Source organism: Pieris rapae, chromosome 8 (assembly GCF_905147795.1).
Source record: "Pieris rapae chromosome 8, ilPieRapa1.1, whole genome shotgun sequence".
Lineage (NCBI taxonomy): Eukaryota > Metazoa > Arthropoda > Insecta > Lepidoptera > Pieridae > Pieris > Pieris rapae.
This window is the reverse complement of record NC_059516.1, coordinates 4,802,554-4,827,263: the sequence shown is the minus strand read 5'-3', so window position 1 is coordinate 4,827,263 and position 24,710 is coordinate 4,802,554. Positions and strand designations below refer to the sequence as shown.

Below are 24,710 nucleotides of genomic sequence, written 5' to 3'. Positions count from 1 at the left end.
TAGATTAAGTCTGTCTCAGATGGTCAAAAATAGACTGTGATAGATTATTGGGTTTGGGTGTTGATATACCAGGAAACTGTAAGGAACTGCAACATTTACACCTTGCTTTACTTAACAAAGGAAATATTAAAACATATTGATTTATTTTTTCATTATCATTCAGCTGCCAAAGTCACTTGTGTTATTTATATTTTAATAAATCCTTCCTCACTTTATTTTCTCATTAAGAACAAACATTACCGTTTTAAGTTCTTTGAATTATACGGAAAGCTTATATTAAATGGAATATTTTAATAATTGAAGGGTGCCAACTCGCAAAGGGAATTATCATGAAATCCGACGACATTTGTTCGTAAATTGCTTGAAATGACTGTTAGACACGCTTAATAAACTTATTTCTTTGAAATCTTTAACCGTAGGAATTAATTAAATAAGTATATCTTAATTATCACTACTTAGGTTTTTTGATGTCATTTCAGAAATGGTGAAACCTTCATTATTTGGTTGCAGAGGTTTTTTTTATAGAACTGGGGGCAAACGGGCAGGAGACTCACCTGATTTTAAGTGATTCCGCCACCCATGGACACTCAATGCCAGAGGGCTCGCGAGTGCGTTGCCGGCCTTTTAAGAATTGGTACGCTCTTTCTTGAAGGACTCTAAGTCGAATTGGTTCGGAAATATTCAGGTTGGCATAACTAAAAGCTTTTGATATTTAATTAGTTAAATTCTAGTTTTATTCTAGTTTTATTAAATTTTACATTAAGTATCCATACTCTAGAGAATGTTCAACTTGTTGAACAATAAGCAATGATGAACCTAAAAAATATTTCTTTATATGTGATCAAAGCTTTGAATAATACACGCATGTTTCTGAACGATTAGACATCACATCCACACTTTACATTGCCTGTTGTCTATATGTGTGATTTACACCGACTGGTCTCACAGCCACCATTGTTCTGTACAATTTATTACCATATTGGAGTCTCGCGCAATTCACTTGAATGCTCGGCCTTTGATGGTATTGTTTAGCCTAAGCGCTAACAAATGAGGTATTTTCATTATTTATCACATAAATATGAAAGATTTTAATTATTTATTTGTTTGATGTTCTTTTGTTTTATACAACATATGAATAATTCATCGCCCTTTTTTTGAGCGTTCTATAATTAACAAATCATTAATGTTAAAATTAAGCGGTCTATCTATATTTTTTCTTCAATTATCTTTAGATTACCAGAAAATCAGTTATACCACTTACACATATTTATTATAATTTTATTTAAATAGTGGTAAATTATTTAACACACATAACATACATAAGAGGAGCAGATACATGGAGCAAAATTGGCATGGCAACCAAGAGGCCATAAAAGAAAACGAGGTAGGCAATTTAGGCCTACAAAATGGTTGAAATGGCTGGAACGACCTGGACGACATTGATATACAATAAGGAAAAATGGAGAAAAATGGGGGAGGCCTTTGCCCATGGGCACACAGAATCAGTTATCGTAGATTAACAAAAACACTAGTTGTAATGTAATATATCTTGTATTCTGATATAAGGCTATAAATAAATAAATTATTTAACTTTAATTAAGCTAACGGTAACATAATCAGATGCACCGAATCCTAAAGTGCAGCCTATTCGTGTAAATGGCTGAATCCATTCAGTGTCAAGCCAAGGGGATCGGCAATTAAAATGCTTGGGGCGTCCCGTGGGAACTTTGATCCTATCAGGTTATCGGCTTACATTTATCTACGCTAATTGTGATTGTTAATTGTAACTACGCAAGAATGTATGCAGTGCTGCAGCGAGCTCTTAATAATGTGCTTTATTTAATAATATTAATCAATATTTAGAAGACGGCTTATATAATAGATTAGATGGTTTAATAGGTTTTGTTTATTTAATTTACCGTGTTTAGTTATAGTGGTTGCCTGGAAGAAATCGCTTGAAAGCGATAAGGCCGCCAGTTGCCCTCCTTTTCATTTGTTGTTCAATTTTTATATTGTAATGTAACGAAGTGTTAAAAAATAAATCAAATCAAAACATATGTAGGTAATTGTTGTATACGTACACTTTTGTTGTCAATTAAAAAAATAAGCATTAAAATTCATACACTGGCTAGGTAACACTGAAAATGTTTAGAAAATGAAATTGCAAATACTTTTATTGTTTTTCTAAATATCCGTTTCTCCTACATATCGTCGCATTCGATGGAACCACGGAGAAAAGCAGTGGGCGCATTCTTCTATGGCATTTTCGTACGCTTTCACCGCATTTTGAAGGCTCTTTTTGAATTTCATCTCTAGTTCTTGGGAATAAATGAAAGCCACCGGGCACCAGGCATGGTGCCAGGTCAGGATTGTATGGCGGATGATTCATTATCTCGACACCTGCCACAGTCAAATATTCAACAGTCCGTTGGCAGAGTGCGCCGAAGCATTGTCGTGGTGAAGGAGGATCCTGCTTCGTGGCGCTACTGTCGAATTTTTTTCAAGACAACTGGCAAACAGTCTGTAACTGTCCATTTTCTAGCACACCCTTGACCTTTCTGATCAAGAATGAGGATGAAGATATCATCTTTTTTCCCTGACTTAAGTCACCGCCGTTGAACTTATCTAACATTTGGCGATACCAGCCCATGCGAAAATGTTTCTGGTCGTCGGTTAAAGTATGGGGAATCCATCTAAAGCTTCCTGACGCCAAAATGTTAGTGTAATATTTTTGAACATGAGTCTTACCAATGCCTAGACTTGCCCGTATCTGCTGATAAGTCACTCTCTTATCTTCCTCTATCATGCGTCGCACAGCACTGATGTTATCTTCAGTAGTCTGTTAAAAGATGTCTCTCATGCGGATCATCATCGAGATTGCTACGTTCACGCATAAACTCGTTAAGCCAATTGTAAATAGTGGCACGAGATGGGACTTCATTAAGAAATGTTGATCGCAGCCATACATAGCATTGTTCTTGAGTAAGCCCACAACAAAACTTATAATAAATCATTGACCGAAAATTTTCTTGCGTTAGGTTCATTTTCACGTGTAACAAGAGTTTGAGATTAGCCGCCAATTCACTAATACAAATGACAAATGAATGCTATTTACATTAGGTGACCAAAGAGTTCTCAAATTTAAATTCAAAAAAGTTTTCATTAGCAATGTTAGAAACATTGCCTGTTCTAAACATTTTCAGTGTTACCCGCGTACCAGTTCCCAAAACAAAGGCGATAGGAACTGGCAAGAAACCTTCGCTTCTCTTTTTAATGGCCAAATTTTGGTTTACAAGAAAACTGTACGGAACTATTAACCAATGCTACATGACAAATTGAAAAAAAATATTATAAAATAAAAAATAAAAAATTATAATAAAATAGCCATCTGTACAATATTTCAAATATATTGTGAAGCCCAAGTTGTATAAACCTGGTACCACGAACATTTTGGAAATAGATGTCATACCTATTTCCAATTGAAAAAGAAACTCATGGCTTTCAAATTCCATTTGTAGATTTATGGTTATTAAAGATATGTAACAGAGATAGTAGGCACCGGTACAAAATTCATTTGAATGGAAATGTGTCCTGGTTGAGTTATTAGATTTCTGCGTATGCTACTACATAACTGATATGATGGATTTTCTTTCTTCCCTTTTTTATTAGAGTTTACACATGGTAGGAGCAGTGTTGGTCTAGTGGCCTCATCCCTGATGTCTTACGTTCGAACCCCGGCTGTACACTAAGAGAAATATAAGGATCAGATCTAACAGCTTTTAGGTTAATGTACTACAAGATGTTTATATATTTTGATATATTTATTACATTATGTCTAAGACCCAATAGATGAAAGGTGTACAAAAAAAAACAATTACGTATTTCCGACACAAATTATTAAAATTTATGAAATGTTTTTTTTATGTTTTTTACAACGTATGAATAAAGCCGGTGAATCATCGCTCATTTTTATAAGAATTCTATTAAACAAATGAAAAGAGAAATAAGCCGTGTAAACCTATTATGTAAGAATGGAATAGACTTCCTGTCGAGGGCTTTTTTGGGAGATACGATCCCCAAACTTTACAAAATGGACAGCCTATTCTCAAAGGCCGGTAGCGCACACGGTGCCCATGCACGGCCTGTATTCTTTGAGCCTCTCTCCGTAGACTCGTTAGGGGTACATTATAAAAATATAAACCACATAATAAAATCACAACATTTGTATTATTAAATATAAACTGGATTTAATATTTCTGTTTAACAAAACGTCGCACAAATTTAAAACTTATACACTAAGACTGAATGATATAATATATATAACATACAATCATTATTCTTAAATTGCGCCCATCAAAACATTGTTGCATAATTAGAAGCTGATAATAGATATTAAAATGCTTTATCACGTTATATAATGTTATGTGCGTATTTTAAATTGTGGAATACTTCAATTATTAGCTTTTTTATTTTCTTATCAGGTCATCTAATTTCTTGTGAAAAGGAAACATAGGTTAAAATTTTAGATGTACATATATTATAACATTTAAGCTAAGACTATATAATATATCTTAATGAATGCACCTGAAAATGTGTCGATTTACAATAAAAAAAAGCTTGTAACAATCTAAGTCAACTAATAAAAGGTGTTTGACCCACAATTGTTAAAAAAACGTTTTCAACGTAGACCTGTGTAATAATTTCATTCCTTTCACTCATTTCACTCCTCTATAAAAGTTACTTGTAAGTTTTGTCTTTTTACAATTAGGTTATCTCGTGCTTTTGTCTTAAACCAGATAATTTCCATGCAAAATACAATAAAACATACAAAATACGCCATCAAAATTCCATAAAACAATGAACTCAATGAAGCAATGGTGAGTGGTTCTGTGCTCTGTTCTTTTATATGTGATCCATGATTTCTTTCATATCGTCTGTAGTGCCTGGCTTTATATTGATAATAATAATATCCAAAAAAACCATGTTGGTGAAATTCTATTATTTTACGACGAAATTCATCGACACCAGGCCATCGGGCTCTTACAAAGAAACAAGCCGGTAATCTAATCACGCTTTCTTCTAAAAACTGCACCTTATCCAAATAACCATGGCTCTTTACAGTAACAAAATCTTCAGCTAGTAAAATTCTTGCCCCATCAACTATTTTTTTAAGGTATACCTCTGAATCACTAGGCTTGGCTAACACATTAAATTGTTCTTCTAGTGATGTATTCTTATATAGCTCTTGTATTGCTGCAGAAGCGACCACTTCATTTAGGTTTTGCAAGCCATCGTTAACAGTCCGAATAGGAGGTTCCAGAATAACTTTGTGCAAACCATTTATTAGATCACCCTGATAAGCAATACGTATCAGAAAACAATACCATACCCACAAAACGTATACAGTATTTCTTAGCCAACATTTGGTTTCAAATTTCGTTTGCAATCCTATTGTAAAACTTTGAAATATTACGGTTTTTTCTTTTAACTCGTGATATCTACCAAATCTTAGAATGAGTCTAACAACGGCTATAAAGGATATGAAGGTAAGAATAATTAATGGCGTAATTCTTGATATGAATGGAAGTATTAATTTCGCCCAAGCATAAATTACGCGTTGTTTTGGAGCAATCCAAACTATAGTAAGATCGTTATATGTGTATGTAGTTAAAGCAACTGAATACCGTTTTTCATTGACAAATACTGCTGGTAACATGACGTCTGCAACTTTGCTTATTAAATCACTGAAACCAACTTTTAAACTGTCGTTTGCGATGTTGTCTCGTTCTTGCTCTTCATTAGATATCACTATTAACGTAGCATTAAGTCTTTCAACGATTAGATTTATAACATCTGATTCAAAACCACTGAGTATTATTTTGTCATTTTCTTTAATTACCTTTATATACGGCAACGACGTATGAGCCGACAGTGTGAAAGGGCATTTGTTGAAGTTGAGAAATTTTCTGATAAAGAATCTTGGAACATGTACTGGAACTTCGACAGGTGTAATGTTACCACAATCTCCTGGTGTATATGGATTAAATGTGTACAAATTTATTTCTTTTTTTCTATTGGTTGTAACAATTATTATTTGAGCGACCTCATTTTTCCAAGCAACCTGTATAAGTTCAGTAATCTTACTGTGATTTACTTCAATTAACACCAAAATAAGTTGAATGGGTTCCAAAGAAAGTTTTAACATTTTTAAAATTAAGCTGAATTCTTCAACATGTTTGACATATATGACTGTTTGGTCATAGACGAATTCTCTGGTTGACACTGTTTCATTTACATTTTTATACTTAAATGAAAGTGTAACTACAAGACCTTTATATACTGTGGTAAAATGATGTATATTTTCTGGAGCAGTTTCCCACCATACAACTGTTGTTGGATAATTAGATGAAAACTCTTTATTGGCTATGAAAGCTGCTGTGTTATGAACGTCAGCACTTGTAGAATGTTTGATAACAATTATTAAGGCGAGTAAAAGTAACATCATGAAAATATCACAACCCTGAAACTAGTCGAATCTGAACTTAGACAATTTACCAACACGAGTTATACATCTATCACATAATTCTGTTGACGATAGACTGACTTTACTGTATATTGAGTATTGTTTGCGTAACTGAAACTAGTATAGGATTAAAAAGCTTTCACATAGACCAACATGTAAATATAGTGTTATATTCTAATGCATACTTGATTGATGAAATATAATGTGACTAGTAATAGTGGTCAGTAATGTGTGAATAAATAAAATAATATTAGAATTGAGAGATTGATCGACTACGCATTCAATCTCTTTGGTCATACCTAGAAATATCCATATTGTTTTTTTTTTTGAGTTTTGTATATTATACAAATTTTGAATTTTAAAAACAATCTTTGTACTTTTTGGTAGCATTACTAATTTTTATTTTAGTTATCTAATTTAATTTTTAGTTATCACACCTAATTCAAGATATAACTTAAGTTTAAATACAAAATAAAATTAGTTACTTAAAAATATTATTTATGTTAAATCTATATTCTAAATGGGCTTCATGTATGTTATTAAAATAATAAACATTGGAATAGCAAAAACATTTATTAAAAATATGGACATAGCCATTTAAATAGTGTAAATTGATAAAAATATGACAAGAACAATTAGTATAAAACGTTTTATTCACAAATAATAGTGCAGGTGGGTTTTAAAATGTATTTCGTAATAAAAATTCCCGTAAAGGGAAAGAAATATATTTTCTTAGGTCTCAAAAGTGATGTTGCCATATAATTTTTAGAGAGTATAATTTTTATCTTTGCGTGCATTCACTACTTGTATTAGTGTCAGCTGAGGTATAAAGGGAATTATGAACTTTAATTACATTGTAGATGAGAATTGTTTTTTGTATGGCAATAGTTTGAGAGTTGTTTTCAAAACATTTAAATTTTTGAATTTACTTTGGTAAATGCGTCGAATTCTGATATTCATAAATATTTTATTTTTAAATTTTAGATGTGGAATGTACTTTGACACGACTAGGTCCACAAAACGATCTCAAATTTCTATGCATACTTAATGTTTTAACGATAGAAAAAATATAGATATTCGTTTGTATTTTTTTAAATCTTACTGTTTCTCGTAGACAGTGAGGAAAGTCTATACAAATTATACTGATTTTTAAATTTTAAACCTTTACATTTAAGGATTTACGTTAATCCTTATTACTCTACTACTACTTATATAAAAGGGTTATAAGTCGTTAGCTCAATAACTTATAAATATTATGTTATAATAATATTTTTTTATTAAAGCGCCATCTATCCACCTCGCTGTGTCAACACGGCGTCTACTAGCAAAAGCGCGCCGTTGATGATTGCTAGCGAAGCCTTCGCAAGATTTTTGTCTTTCAGTTCACTTCTCCCATAATGCTGATATCTGAAAGTATTAAGTATGGAGGTTTAGTGTGAGCAATTTTAGGCATTTTATATGATCTTTATATCAAGATTTAAACTGATTATATAAATTTAAAATACATGCGTCCGTCGTTTAAGGCATCCAGAAACGTATTGTATAATTACGTTTAAAAATAGCCTATAATTTTTTGTATTATCATCAATCATGAGGTTCAATTATTTTTACAAACACACGGCAAACAGGAGAATACCATTAATATTAATCATTAAAATGACCAAGTGTTAATAGCACACATAGAAAAATGTATTGTTTTACAGCCGGGGTTCGTACAGAATGCTAACAATAAATTTGCTATCACTAAATTTAGTGTTTTATCAAAAATTTGTGTAAAATACACAAAAATATTTTTTTATAGAAGTTATAAAACGATTTTCAGAGGAGATCTCTCAGATTTAACAGAAATTTCATTGAAAAGAGATTTGAATTTGGAATGTGGATAAATATAATGTTTCATGCACCAAAGAGTTCTACCATTGTTTGATAACGAATACTGGCTGTAAAAAACAATTCTTTATTTAAAACGTGCAAAACGCATGCATTTTTTGGAACTCTTTGTTTAAATGCAAATACTGTAAAATTATGCCTTAAGTAGTGATTGTGAAATTTACGTTTTTCATGACGTAAATAATTTTGCCAAATATTTATTTAAATTAAATTATTACCTGTCAATGATAAGGGCTCCACTCGCCACAAACAAACACACGCCGACGAGTGAGTAAAAGATGTCAATGCGTTTATGACTCGGTGTTTGCATTATGTATCCTGAAATTATATTATATTTATTACTATCGGACGTCAAGGCAAAATACAAAATACCATCCGAATCTCGACGTCCGTCGTTCCACAACGAAGCTGTTTTTAAGACATTTTTTGCCGCGCACCACGACTATGTGCATCTAGCTACCTAGGACTTAGGGTCCTTCAAGAAAAGAGCGTACCAATTCTTGAAGGCCGGCATCGCACTAGCGAGCCTTCTGGCAATGTGATGTGTGTGTCCATGGGCGGCGGTATCATCATGTGATGCTCCTGCCCATTTGCCTTCTATTACATAAAAAAGTTATGATTTCCGCCTCAGGTTTTCGCTTGGAACTCCAGCCTCCATTATATCCAATGTGGATATATAAAAAATGGATATAATTTATGGTTTTGACCCGTAACTTTCGTGAATAAGTACGCTCCCTTCTGACATGTGGCTGGTCATAACCTACCATACCCAGAACAAACAGGATTTGGTAAATAAGCGGATATGAAAGATAGTCTCTTGTAGAGGTGAGTAGTAGGAACAGGTGAGTTTATTTTGCATTCATTCTAGCATAAAACGGACTTAGCTTCATATAGAGCTGACACCATTTACATTGCCAGCGACTTCTGACTAACGCATTTAACGTATATAAAGTTTTGATTGCACTGATATTCACGATGCCACAACCTATTTGCAATTTGAATTCCAGGATTCTGTAAGCCTTTGCAGCGTCCATGTGATGCACAAAAATGATAAAATGCAATATTAGTTTTTAAACGAGTCGTCTTTAGTTTAGCGTCAGATTTATGCATCTGCTTTTGAATCTTTTCTTATGTTGATCAGCCATTTGTCAGTGACACACAGTGTCGATTTGTGGCTTGGCAGTTTCCTCAAAACGTATTCCTTTACCGTGCCAAAAAATGTTAAATTATTAATCTCAGGATTTTTGAAACGCACGCACTGATTTGTTTCAACAATATATTACTTGCCCATTGCTCCCCTTTTCATTTAAGTATGTTCAATTTGTATATTGTAATGTAACGTAGTGTTAATAAATAAATAAATATTGAACAAAGTTCCAGGTAAATAATTTATGCAGGTGTTGTTTTTAATTACCTGCAGCAGCACCAGCAAAGATGATAAGGTATCCGATGAAGGTACCGGTGACCAGCATACCGATGTCGGCATCGCCATTGTAGCTGTGATAGTGTAGCGCGACGCATGCGCACGTCAACGCCTGAAATTGTTGAATACGAATTAAATAGAACTATGTACCTCTAAAAAAAATTTTTTTTGGAAATTATATTATTTATTTATTTATCAGGATACAAGACGACAATAATTATATACGAACATGACAGCAGCATGAATACTGTATTTAATTTAATTGGACACTTTGAATAACATATACCTAGTATGTGTAATTTTAATTATTTAATTGTCAATCACAATTAAATGTAAACACGTAACTTTTGCACACTTTTGTTTACGTGTTTACAAGCATGGTACAACAAAGGTGCAATGCCATCTAGCGTTTTGGCGGATTCCTTAAGTTATAAATGTTCAAGTCAAAAATAAAAAAATAAAAAATATTGTATATACTAAACACACCTTTTTACACGCCTATAATGCTTTGATGAAAAATAATAATGTAATTGATAGTTCGTCAACCTTCCCGAGTTAGTGACTCAAAACAATTACGTAATGTGCTATATATGTTCTCAATGAGTACAACCGCGAAGGTCCAATCGGGTAAGGAAAGATGATGTCATATAGTGATTACTTAATGCGGGTCACGAGGCTGTTTAGACCTCGAATAAATAGCCAGAACAAGGTACTAGATTTAATTGCTTATGATACGGCTTTTATATTCTTGTACGCGAATTTTAAAGGTTTTTTTTATTACTGACTTCCGTTTTTATAAAAAATAAACGTTTTACAAATAGAACATTACAGATATTTTTATTAATGTTTACATTATCTGTTTATACATGTCTGAAAATAACGGAAACATTTTATGAATTGATTTGTCTGTATATTAGAATCCACTTATATTATACCAAGCTTAGTAGGTATGTGTAGTTGTTAGCCCTACTTTATTTGATATTAAAAAATTGATTATGACTGATTTCACACACAAACTCCATAGGTTTTTCGTAACCCTAATTGTCTCAATACAAAATCCTCTCGCCGGCCGGCACAAAAATATTAGACAAAATTATTTTTTCTTCTCATTCACCATGAGACATTATTAAGCTAATAAGATGTTACGTATCTAGTCTAAAGCGAAAACTTGGCGCCAAAATCTATGAATTCTATAAGCGGCGCGCATGCGATAGGTTGCTTGCCACAAATAAAGAAAACATTTCTTCAATCAGGGCATCTCGGATAAAAACTTTATTGTCATATAAATTTTACTCCACATACACTATTATTTATCCTATTCAAAATTTCAAATTAAAAAAATAACTAGATGAGTAACGCATTTATAGATAACTAGAAAAGATAAGACCTACATATTTCATAGTTGTAGCGATGATTTCATTCATTTCGTCAGTTTACAAGATAATTGTTTGTCCATTGTAAACTAATAGAGGACGTGAATCAATTATAAGGATATGTTGTTAATGTGTTAATTCTAGTGATGTTATATTGAATTATACAATGATAATCATAATTTTATATTTATTTTAATTTGTATACAGATTTAGAGAACACGATTGCATAAAGTGAATCATGTAATTAAACGTAAGCTATATAGATCATGACTATACGTAGAAACTTAAACCTTGTAGCATTACTTTAAAGTCGTAGGTCAATGTACATATTATATCATGCACATTAAGATTCCATGGCTTACAGTCGCACGCGAAGGCTTACACTTCTCAAAAAATTTAAGTTTATATTATTTAAGATTTTAGTGTAGAGTGTCGACAAGTTTAGATATTCTTTTATCAGTCTACTCATACTATTACTCTTGGTAATTCAATGTTACAACGTAATAACTAACTATTGTAATTATAAATACATATATTCATTGCTATCCCGAAGTATTGAAGGATATTAATGTAGAGGTCTTCTAAAAACCCACGTAAATCCAGTAACGTTGATGATAACAAGGAAACTACATCATGATGTATTTTTATCCAGCATTACGGCCACTAAAGTAAACTCAAGGTTGACCCCGAGATTTAACAATCGATTGCGTGCGTGGGATTTGTGATAAACACGCGTTTTAAGTTTCTCGGGTTAAAATTCTACTGTCAATTTATGTACTTCTTAACGAAATTTAAGATAAATCGAGTATGTAATTTTACTTGCCATAGATTATATGTAAATTTTCCATAAATAAAACTAAAGCCGTAAATTGTTATTTGAAATAAAAATAAAAATTCCCATAACAATCTATAAGTTTGTCATTGTCAACACAAACTTTGTAGTTGTAACCCTCCAAAATAAAGGTTATTTTTAATTTTAAGTTTCTTTTAATAAAAGTTATTTCAAAAACTAATGAAAAGGATGACAGGATGTAAATGTTATTTATCTTTAAATGATAATATTACAAAAATACAATAAAAAACATGCGGTTGGCTCAAAAATTTTAGTAATCCAAGTTTAAATTCCTTATTCATATCATATTTAAAAAAGAAACGGTTAAGTATAATATATGTCAAATTGTCATCTTATTCCTAAATATTACTACAATTTATGTTATCTTCTGATTTTAGCTTACAAATTAAAATCCACGTGACCATGGCCTCAATCCAGTACGATGTACTTCCTATAAATAGGTATATTTCGAAAGACATTGAGTCGAACCATAAACAGATAAAGATTTATTGCAGCGATAAGTGGAAATGTACTGTAAATTAATTAAAGAATAGCATCGCACATGGTGTATTAAGTAGAGGCTCTATGTTAGATTCCTGACAAAATAAGTTTTTTAAGTGGGATCAGAATTTTGATCACATTATGTACGCATGTAAAAAAATATTAAGAAATTAGCAAACTCGGCCAAGCGTTGCTGTGGCTAAGGTTTTTGTTATATTACATAGTAGTAAACAATTCAAAGGAAACGATAGGGGTACTTATATGAAACGTTGGGACTTTTAACACAGCACCACCTGTTAGAATTGTATCAAAATATAATAAACAAATATTTGCAATAAAATAATATTGCTGTATAAATTGAAATGAAAGCTATCCTATCTTTTAGATCAAACTACACACGGAGTCCATCGCGGACAAACATCGTGACAGGAGATTTATACATATTAAGATTAGTATTGTTTATCCAACCCATTGATTAATGATGTTACTGCAAACGAAAAAGAAGATATCTTATTCTAAGCTTTCAGGAATACATCTTCAAAGGCAAGTATGACATCATCTGTAAATTGATCATATTATGACAGTTGACTGGGGCATCGCACATCCACAGATTAACGGGTTACATACTATGCTTTTAGTTCAACATTTGGAAGTAAATATAACATACATTTTTATATATAATTTTGTCATTTGCTGTAGGTATATAAAACTCGATTGGTATTACTAAATCGTTGAAGTTTCTGTTATTTGTTGAATGATTATTATCAAGCCCATTAAAATGTAGTAAACAAGTCCACAACATAATTAATGGAGTAATTTTTAAGTCAACGTCCTTAAGAAACGTGATTTAAAACAATAAAGCAATATTATCGTAAGAATAAAAACAAATCAATGTTGTAAATAGTAACTCTGTCTGTCCGGTATATTGACCTCCCATTGCTAAAGATATTTTGTTTTAGTCTCTTTATTTTATCACCACTTATTCGAATTGGGTCGGTATTTTATGCAAATCAAATCGTTTATTTGCTAGAATACTGGTACAATTTGTCACATAAATTACAAAAATCCGCCACATATAAATAGGCATGTATGTCTTCTCATTAATCAATAATAGGCAAGTTAAGTTAGGCATTTAAACTTATAATCTATGTCAAACTTATAATCTAGATATTCGTTCACGCTATAAAAACACCTTCCCTTTCAAAAAAAATATTTCAAGTCGTGAGTGCTACCAAATATGTCAAACTTCACAAAAAAACATTTAACTAGATTTGAGTTTCATTATTTTTATGATATAATTTATTTATTTCATAACTTAAAGTAATAGTTATAGGTACCTACTAATTTCAAAACAAACCGAATTTTTTTTTATTCAATACGTGCTACGCTTCAAAACCCCTATAATTTAATCGTATTTGTACAGATGTAGATATAAAACATGCTTATGTAGACTAAATCTGGCCATAGCTAAAATTTTTTTTTCTTAACCTCAAATTATGATTTTAAAAAATTGCATAAAACCTCTTTCAACTATATAAAAATGTTGAAAGTGAAATCGTTAAAACGCTGCATTTACTTAAATATTTACTAACAAGTGCACAAACAGGTACCTATTTACGCAGTTACGACTCATTCACCGGAAGGAGCATACAAAATCCAGTTTTGAAAGTGGATGGGCCTTTTGCGTCTAAACGGGGACGATACCGATAGAAATTATAATCCTAGTAGCTATCTATTTTGTAATATTATCTGACTACTTTGAAGCAGCCAACTAAGTATTTTTAAGCCTATATTAGTATGACGCTTTACATATCTAATAAACTACACAGTTTTTGGTCACGCCTAGTTTAAATGTTATTAGAAAATATTACGCACCAACTCCAAGAATTTAATGATAGATAATCTGCTGACAGCCATTTTCACTATACGTCTGGTTACAATTTACGCGAGGTTACAACTGAGTACTAGCAAGGACCAGACGCTACGCCGCGAATCGCGATCGGTCGACTCAATGACGATACGGTGAGATCATAGTTGGATGACTAAGTTTTAATAATAAAAAAGATAATATTTTTTCGATACTAGCTGACCTCCCCCGAACAGTCGATGAATGACCAGATTTATTCTTTATAATATCTTTTAAATATTTTTTTAATGGTGTAACTTCTTTAGGCGCATGAGGGTAATTTTTTTACGGAACGTCACGAAGATGTGCAGCGTTTTTGTCAAAGAAAAGGGAGAGAGCGATTGAGACCGGTTGAGAGGGAGTGAGAAAGAGAGATCTATAAAAATACACGCTATTGGTTTAATTAATGAATTTGCAAAGAAGTTTCACTTCTGATAATATGTGTACTATGTACGCACGCACTTTCTTTTTTTAAATTTCTTTATCGGGGAAGCATTATAAACACATTCACCATTTAACTTTACAGGAAAACACCGACAACATTACTTGAGCCATATACCATTTATAACAAATAAATGCTTGATGATTATTGATCATGATCATAAATTAATACATATCCTATTCCAGATAATGACAAATCCAGGAATACAAACATCATACAAATTTATTCAGCGGTTGTAAATGGCGAACCACAAATTTGTTGTATTTGTATATCATTTTGTAAAGACGTTTTGTTTAACCCGAAGACTGCATTACATTGTTTTATGTTTTACGTATTTCAGATACTTTGTCACCTAGATGACATAAATTTGATGATTTTTCTTTAACATTTCGTGTTCGTTGTAGAGAAATATATTTTAAGTTGTATAATAAACACTTATGCTTGGTTCACCCAAACTGTATTTTAACTTTATGTTTTTAAAACATTATTTACTTATAACATCAGAATATTTAAAGAATACAAGAGTTCACCAAATAGTCGGTTAATATATTTAATAAACAAATGCAAATAAATTGAATAAAAAAAAGCTAAGATATAATCTACGATAGGACTAAATCATGGACATATTAAGGTGACGTCACTAGAAGGGACCCAAACAACTGCACCCTTTTTATAGAAAAGTAGTCTAACCAAAATTTCGTAAAGTAAACCATATGCTGATAACATAATACATACCTTAAAAATGTTTGGCACGTAAAAATTTCCACCTCTCGATATGAGGAACCGGGGCGGTGGGGCCTTCAGGTCGGCTAGTCAATGGTTAGAATTTTCGAAGGCCTCCATGAGGCTGGAAGAAAAGCAAAAGTTCCTCCCTCTACAGAATAACATAAACAATTTTTTTCGTGTAAAATTAACAATCATTTTATGTAAAATGATTCGTCCTTCGCGACCTCTATCAAATGTTCTAGATCTCCACTTAAAGAAGACGTCAACTAATTAGTAAGCAACTAATTGATGCGATAATTAACTAAAACAACGTCCGTTATGATTCTGATGAAATAATCTTACACGCCTACTTACGAAACAAACTTAAGAAATAAACTCAGTAAATATTACTCAACACCATTAAATTATCTCACTAAAACTCATAATACTTCCACACTATGTTAAAAAAAACAATTAAATCTCGGGAAAAATAAAAAGGATTTTTTTAATGTAAAGGTTTTTAATTGGACGCTATCTATTAGTTCCATGAAACGTTACTGAAATATTTTGTTACCGCGATATTATATCACATTTTTGTTCCATCATTTAACGTAGCTTAGCCATGTTCCACTAGATGTCGCTTTATGCAGTTTTTTAAATTTAATCAGAATAATATTTCATTCAAGGTAACAGGGATACCTATAAGTCATAAAAATTACAGATACTAACTACTATTATAAATTATTAGGTAATATTTAGGGTTGGATCTTATATTCAATACCTTGATTGTGATTAAACTGAGTGTGTAGGAGTCTCGGGGGACCTTGATTCGAAAACCTCCGTGAGATTTGGAGTAATTTTTGCTGCTTAAGTTGTAGTTTAAAATAAATTAAATATTTAAAAATTTTTTCGAAATTTTGTGCAATATTAGAAATTTGTAAACAATCCGCCATTGTAAACTTTTCTATTTACCTTGAATTTGCTTATTCAGACCCCTAGATAGGGTCTCGGGGGCCTTGATTTGAACACTTCCGTGACATTTGGAGTCATTTATGGTATCTGAGTTGTAATTTACACTAATTAAATATTTAAAAACACTTTTTGATGTTTTGTGCAACAGTACAAATTTGTAAACAATCCGCCATTTTAACTTTCGAACTTTTCTATTGGTTATCCAATTAATACTTTTCTATTGGTTACTAGAGATTTACTAGAGATGTGACATTTTGCATAAAATTAATCGATTGTTTTTAGTATGAAAAATCGATGATAATAAAGAATTGTTTTTTTTTATTCCTACTACAATAAAGCTAATTCTTACTAAAAATCGATGATAATAAAGAATTAATTTTTTATTCCTACAGCTTATAAAGCTAATTTTTACTACAATAAAGTGTTTACTTTATTTTCTAAATTTTATATTCAAAAATCAGAGCACCCCACTATCCACGTGGTCCGGTCTTGTCTGTCGGCTTTTGAACGGCTCCGGCGCGAAGGAAGAGCAGCCCCCACCCGCTACGTGCCAAAGGACAGGCATGAAATGCCTGTTCTTTGGTACAGCGGGTGGGGGCTGCTCTTCCTTCGCGCCGGAGCCGTTCAAAAGCCGAATTGTTATATAGTTCGGCTAGGTTAGGTTGGTATATTAATATTTAATTTAAATAACTGTTCAAAAAACCAATTATTATCTAGTACAATTAAGTTAAGTTAGTATATTAATATTTAATTTAAATAACTGTTCAAAAAATGAATTATTATCTGGTTCAGTTAGGTTAAGTTAGTATATTAATATTTAATTTAAATAACTGTTCAAAAAATGAATTATTATCTGGTTCAGTTAGGTTAAGTTAGTATATTAATATTTAATTTAAATAATAATGGAAAGTGGAAGATTTTCATCGAATATTTAAATCGCGCTCTAAATTCGACTTTTTAAAAATCGATATTTTTTACATCCCTATTCATTTTTTAAACGCAATCGGCCATTTCGAATTTGGATTTTGCCAGAAGAGTGTGTTAGTGTTACAGTACGGATTAGCCGTTAAAAATCCGCTACTTTTTACATTTCTTTTGTTTTTTTGTGAATGTGCGTTATTTTATTTGCATTTTTTTGAAACTTGGTGAACTATGCTTGGTAAACGACCGGCTTATGTGGATGACTTTGAGGACGATGGGTCCGGTTAATGTTAGGTATATATGTTTTGGTTTTTTTTATTTTTTTATTGAAATAACTGTTTCTGGTGCTTGAAATTGGTTGGGGGTGATAAGTAGACCCTCCACCCTCCCTCCCCCCCCTCTCCCCTCCCCCTCTGACCTCAAAATCGAGGTACTGAATTGTAAATTTTACCCAATATTTATATTAATATAGTTGACTAACGTATATTATACTATTGAAAGACAATAAAAATTGATACAATTTATTTACACAATACAATTTCACGCGGCACGTCGAGTAGACTTCGAACGAGTGCTTACATCGTCTTTATGGGCAGAGCAGAGCGCAATTAGGGCATCTATGGTCATCAAAGCAGCGACGGCCAATGAACACACAGCGTAAGTTTGAGCATAGTTCTTTCTCTGACAGAAGGGAACATCGCGCCATCCGTGCAGTGTGAGGGCGCCACATGCTCCGAATAGTACGCCGCCGATTGCTGACCACCAGGCGTCGATATACGCATCTGCAGTTGCTGACACGGCTTCAGCTGTAAAGTATAATAATGGAACAAATGTATTACTTATTATTTCTTTCTCTAAGAAACTCTTACTAAGTAGAATTCCATGTGTTAAATGAAATGTATATTAATGCGAAGTCGCGAGAACAATGAATATAGAATATTTTTAATTATTATAACGCGATTCCATGCTTCTTAGGACCATTCTCTACTTAAATATTTACAATTATTCTGAGTACATTATCCTTGAGAGTCTGCTACTAATTATTCGACTTTAGTAGACCTTAAAACAGGGTACGTATTCACTGAAATCTAAAATCACCTTATACGCTCGCTTCGTCGTCATATTGCTCCGAATCCAAATATGCCAGACTGAGATCGAAAAGCATAACAAGTGCCGTTAATACAGCCAAAGAACCAGCTATGAGTGCCGCGTTGTGATCTCCTGTTCTAGGGTAGGGGGATCCTTTTGTCCTGGCCGACAACACGAGCCCTCCACTCACGCCAAAGAGACCCATGCCAACCATACAGAAGTACATATCTTGTACTAAGTCCAAAGGTGCTAAGAGTATTTCTCCTAGAAAATGTGATCGGTTACAATCGCCATAGAGCTTTTCTCGCGACTTCGTATAATTAATATATTATATACTATTAGGCATTATGTTATAATTTATATATTATCAGCAATGTTTTAATAACGTTTACTACTTAATCTTCTTCGTGAAAATTCATGTAAAAGTATCTAGTATGCGTGGTGTGATGTGAAATAAATATTTTTTTCTAATTTTTTAGCCATTGTGTGTTTTATTAAACTTCCCGAGGAGGTTAACAGTTCAATGCGTATTTTAAAATTTATTATTTCCCGTCGTTAAATAAAATCTTTCATATCGATGCCAGAAGGCTAGTAAATACGAAATTAGTTTTAGTAATTACATACATACGAAACGTCCCGAAAATCCACTATTCAATGTTGGCGTGACAACGTGAAATGATGTGATACTGAATATTAATACATACCTACAATTTCCCCTGATAGTACTACAATGTAGCCCACGTAGGTTCCAGAGCAAAGCATTAGTGTAGGAATGTCCGTGAGGTCATAACTGTAGTGATGTAATGTTAGACAGGCTATAGTAAGACTCTGAAATGTAAGACAAAAATAAAAAGGCATACAATTATTAACATCGTGCAGTCAAAAGACGCGAAACATAAATTGTAATAACAAAAAGTCATAAGTAATTATTTATTAACTTAAAAAAATCAACTTACCAATTCTAGGAATTTTATTAAACATGTTGGTATTAACATTTTGTAGATAGTTCTCTAAAACAATAATTTACTGATGTGATTTGTCACATAAATCTTTTGACATGCGTCGTTCATTGTTATGACCACAGACATAATTCATATCCACTGTTTTTGAATATTTATAATTAAAGAAAAATATGCATATAAAACGACAGTAAAACTTTGGAAACATAATTTTAATTACGGAAGAAAATTTTAAACATGCAAGAAGACAACAAACAATGGTGCAGGCCTTTAAGTTACTTAGAATTATGTACATCACTGTATTCATTGAATGTAAGACCTGTTAAAGCCTAGAATATATAAGGTAAAGTCAGTATCGACAGTAAGCAATTCTTCAGCTTTTGTACGATACATGCTTGAAGAGCAGACGATTTCGTGACTGCATAAAGTTCAAGGCATTCTGTGGTTCACTAATTTTATTTCTCTATAGAACGCAATTCACGAAACTCAATATACTAGTGGTAGGGAACAAGTTCACTGCATGGATCTGGAATCTCTGAATCCGCGGTATTACTCATAGTTAATGGGTATTTTTCACCCGACTCCGAGTATCAGTAGCCTTGTTTTAGTCGAGTCTACATACCCTCGACCCTCGTGGTTCAATGAATGAAGTTTTAATCAATACATACTCAATGTACCGATTAAAACTTCATTCATTGATCTCAAAAAGTAATAGGTGCATCATAGCAAATGTTCGATGCTGGTAAGTGACTGGCTGAAAGAAGTTGTGATGTAATAATTCTAAAATGCACATCGAATATTTTTTTTTAAACAAATTCAAAAATTTTCTTTTTTTTTTTAAACAAAAATTCAAATATGGAAATACTAATAATGTATTTCCATATTTGAATAAATAAAATAATGTGTTTGCATGGCAAAACTACCTCGAATGCACATTCTCTACGTCTGCACGTGCATATCCACAACCAAATTCTATTTTCACTAGCGAAATCAAGATCTCTCTTACGAACTTTTAATGCAATGAAAATTAACTTCATGTTTGAACAAGCTATATTGTCGTTACTTCCGATTATATATTGTAAAATATCGTACCTTATTTAGTAACCTAGCCTAACTTTTTCTATCACGGTATCGCATGCATGTAATTAGCGACTCGTCTAATTTAATACTCATTGCATATTAAACACGTTGCCCGCTCTTCAAACATGTGCCTAAATCACCTGTTTATTCAACCTAAATGCATTATTAAACCTATGGGCTTTGTGCCTAAATACTAAATATATATACTACGTATATATGTACCTTTTAGTATAAATAATACAAATAGTGCTATTTGCGACGACACTTTTATTTAAAACAATAACCATGCTATGACAATATTAATTAGAACGTTTTAAATTTTATTCTATGCCTCCGATGTACAACGTTAATTGCGCGGCGATGTGGTTTGGTGTAAATCCATCATCAAAGAACGTTTTCAATCCACTGAGGTTTGTGTACTGATTACACTAATTAAAACCAAAAATGTATGTGATTACACTACAATTAATAAATAAACCGTTTCATAAGACATGTATAATATATAATAAATGTTTTGATACTAATTACTAGACAAGATCTCATGTGCAAATTGAACACGAAAATTTTGTTTAAAAATACACCAATTGACGTCACGTGCCTTAACCACTTCGCTCGGAGGTTCTAGATTTTATACAAAGCGCAAAAATAAGTCAATGACACGGAAATGTCTTCATTATTTCGGGATCCTCACTGGACTTTAGAATCGACTCTGTTATGAAGTGATATAGAGTCTATCTAATTATGGTTTATTTTAGTAGTAACACAAAATTTTAACTCCTCGTCACTTGGTCGTCAATAAAAGATTCCTTCAGCTGCACTTTGGATATAACAAAGAGCCCGCACGGTAACCTACTATTTGAGCGCGGCCACACGGTGCGGTAACGGTGCGTTGCGGCACCGCAATTCACAACTCACAGGTGACAAGTCCGGCGCGCTTGCGGTGCGACGCAGCGCGGCGGCGCAACGCGTCATGTGGTATGGTATAGTAATTTGTATGTAGGATGACGCGGGACGATGATGGCGGTCCAGATTTTCAACAAATCTTCCAATTATTATGCCTAGTTTGGATTTTCAATATTTAGTTTTTGATTTTATTGTTTATTATAATATTATTGTAACGTTTTATAAATTTTTATTGCAAAAACATAAATTTTAATAAAAAAAATTGTTTTATAAGGTAAGCAGTTGACGAGTAGCGAGATTGCATCACTAATGAATTTAGAAAAACATAAGCCCACAGACTAATCCTATGTATCAAGTGCATTATAATCATTTCGGTTCTCACGATTTCAATAATGTACCTCATATTGCGGTTGTGTATAATGGCTTTGTCGAGCTTTCCATAATAAACAAAAAACCTAACCCAGTTGGTATTAGTTGCAAAACTTTGACGCTAATAGCGGCGTGTGCTCATCTATTAGTTACTTCGTTAGCTAGCTATTTTAAATATATATAAAATACTATATGGCCCGATAAACTTACTACCGAAATATAAAATAATTTTTAAAACAGACCCAAGAGACCGGATCTCATACTACAACTATGAAACACAAGTTTTCGCAGGTTTCTATGTTGCCATATATTTTTAAATATAGTATAACTACCAAATAACATTGTTTTTTATTTATAAAACATTTCCCAGCTTGTTGCCCTGTATTTTTATTTACTTATTAGGTATTTATTTTACCTTTTACCTTCCATGAAAATCCATAAATATTTCAAGACCTTAGACCATTCCCGAATTCTAGCGAGATAAACATAAATATATATTTAATTTAATAATATATATATATATTTATATTTAAAATTCTAACAATTCAATAATATAATTGAACGACTTACCAATGTATGTAACATAATGCCTTACTTTTTGTGTTTAGTCTTTTATTATATTTTTTTTTAATTTAAATCCCCTTTATAATATTTATAGTAAGTTAAGAATGACTTCGGGCTGATAACTTTTTATCGGTCCAATGATTCAGAGTGTAATACCAAATCCAATCCAGAAAAATATGAGAGGTAGTCGGAAAGGTCACTTGTGTAGAAGTCGAAAGGCTTAGTTTCTGAAAAATATTCCTTTTTTGGGTCTTATTTACATAAGGGGCCAGTGTGGTCTCGTGGGAATGGAAAATAATTGAACTTTACTGACTCGTAGAAATAAGTGAAATCTTTTGTAAAAAATATTGGAATCTAGTTTGAAAGCAAAGTGGCAACAAAACGAAAAAATATATTTGGATGATTGTTTCTCTATAAAGAACACAACTAATCATATCTTTTATCTAAACGATGATATTAACACCTTCAAGTTATTAGAATTTATACAATGTAACAAACATATGTCGTAAATAATAATTCTGCGAACACAAGTTTGACGAACTATTCATCACAAGTGCCCTCATATTTCATTTATTTTACACTATTGCCATTATTAAAAGTGTTAAATTAATAGAATTATAATAATACGCCTTCAGCGACCATAACAGCCTTCGTTACTTAAGTATTTTGGTACAGATTTGCCTATTCTTATTAAATGACTTTTCAATATTTGAATGCTTCTAAGTTAACTACCTTCGAACTAAACTGCCAATAAGTTAATGTTTTTTGAAAAACAATTCGCTGGCAATATCAGCTCTTGACGGAAAAACGATACTATATCGTTCCAAAAACCTTTCGTAGACATGATCCATACTAATGGCATAGATTTAGCTAATTAAAAACCTTATCAAAGTATTACTAATTATCTTGAATTTGTTGCTATATAGGACTGTATTTAGACCCTATTGTGATAATGCGCTCGTGATGAGGATATTCGTGAAATATTAGTTTCATGACGAAACGACGTCGGATCGAGGCCGATTGAATATAGTTCCATCACGGGGAGTGGCAGTGAAATGAACATTCTTCACTTAGTATTTATATATGTACTAAACATGTAATCTGTAAGAGTTTTAGAGTTTCGCCTCAGACTCATTACTTACTATTTTTAAGTCAAGACTTGCTGGTTTATTTGCAAAGTTTGCTTATTTGTACAAATGTTATTCGTATATACAAAGAAACATCAATTTGTGTACAACCACGTTAAAACGACATTATAGTTGTATAAATTTATTATTCGAAATAGTCTACAAGAAAACCCTAAATAATGCTGTCTCTAGACGATAAGCGATTTATTATAGTTAGCAAAGCAAAATACTGATTCCTGCAATATTTGTTTCATTTGGAATAGGTAAAATATTTTTTTTTAAAGAAACTGCTTCCGTTTATATAGCTACATACAAATAAAATAAGCCTTTTTTACTTTACTTAATCTACCACTGATAGGTAACGAAGGTTATTCGGAGGTGTCAAAATTACGCCATGATCTTCTTCTGCTTCGCTACTCCGTATACCCCTTAACATCTTAGTCATTCCCCAAACGCCTTCCTTCACTTGCTAGTATTTCCATCCCTGGTGTACTCTTTTACCATTTGCCATTTCAGTCTTTTACGTATTGTTGTTGCATCCTTACATTAGTACACATTTTAAATTGTCTTTCACTTTTGCGGATATTGTAACTTGGGCACTAGTTTAGTACTTTCTCGCTCCCCTTTCCTATTCCTATTGTTTTAATAAACCTAAGTGGACATTTAAGTAAGTTTATTTATTCATCCTATATTTGACATAAACATTCATCCGCTACCTTAGTTGTAATTCTCAATAATGCTTTCTTTATTTTATCTATTGTTTTCTTCCCCATCGTTCCATCAATCTTTGACACACCTGTAGCTTTGTATGCTGCGTTTTTGAGATCCATATGTTAGGACAGGCCATCGATTATTGAAAAGCTATTCATATTTTTCATGTAAAATATCTAAAGAATGCAACAATTAATTCAATGTTAATATTCCAACCATAATATATATATTGGTTGAAAGCGTTATAAAGGTACTTAAATTAAATTAAAAGACCTCTTATATTTACATTTATAAGTGAATGTAATGAGAAAAATTAAAATCTCATTGACACTTTGATAATTATCCTTCACGAATAAAAGCGATTCGCGTGTTAATGCGGTCGGAAACCAGACTGTTTTCAATTATGGTATTTTAGGGGTC

The 24,710-nt window shown here is 32.2% G+C and overlaps 3 protein-coding genes across 3 annotated transcripts; all 3 read right to left on the bottom strand.

Moving 5' to 3' along the window:
* Nucleotides 1-2,500: 2,500 nt before the first annotated feature.
* On the bottom strand, nucleotides 2,501-6,502 carry LOC111002808. The gene is made up of 2 exons (XM_022273046.2): nucleotides 5,008-6,502; nucleotides 2,501-2,703 (listed from the first exon to the last, which is right to left on the bottom strand). Exons 1-2 carry the CDS (start codon nucleotides 6,500-6,502, stop codon nucleotides 2,501-2,503), a joined length of 1,698 nt encoding a protein of 565 aa, XP_022128738.2.
* Nucleotides 6,503-7,077: 575 nt separating this feature from the next.
* Nucleotides 7,078-14,566, bottom strand: LOC111002840. Its single transcript, XM_022273098.2, has 4 exons — nucleotides 14,418-14,566; nucleotides 9,828-9,948; nucleotides 8,632-8,731; nucleotides 7,078-7,930 (listed from the first exon to the last, which is right to left on the bottom strand). The coding sequence occupies exons 1-4, from the start codon at nucleotides 14,457-14,459 to the stop codon at nucleotides 7,813-7,815; spliced, it is 381 nt and encodes a 126-aa protein (XP_022128790.1). The 5' UTR covers nucleotides 14,460-14,566; the 3' UTR covers nucleotides 7,078-7,812.
* A 3,589-nt stretch (nucleotides 14,567-18,155) lies between these two features.
* On the bottom strand, nucleotides 18,156-19,619 carry LOC111002841. The gene is made up of 4 exons (XM_022273099.2): nucleotides 19,534-19,619; nucleotides 19,282-19,405; nucleotides 18,587-18,841; nucleotides 18,156-18,294 (listed from the first exon to the last, which is right to left on the bottom strand). The coding sequence occupies exons 1-3, from the start codon at nucleotides 19,570-19,572 to the stop codon at nucleotides 18,588-18,590; spliced, it is 417 nt and encodes a 138-aa protein (XP_022128791.1). The 5' UTR covers nucleotides 19,573-19,619; the 3' UTR covers nucleotides 18,156-18,294; nucleotide 18,587.
* Between the last annotated feature and the right edge of the window lie 5,091 nt (nucleotides 19,620-24,710).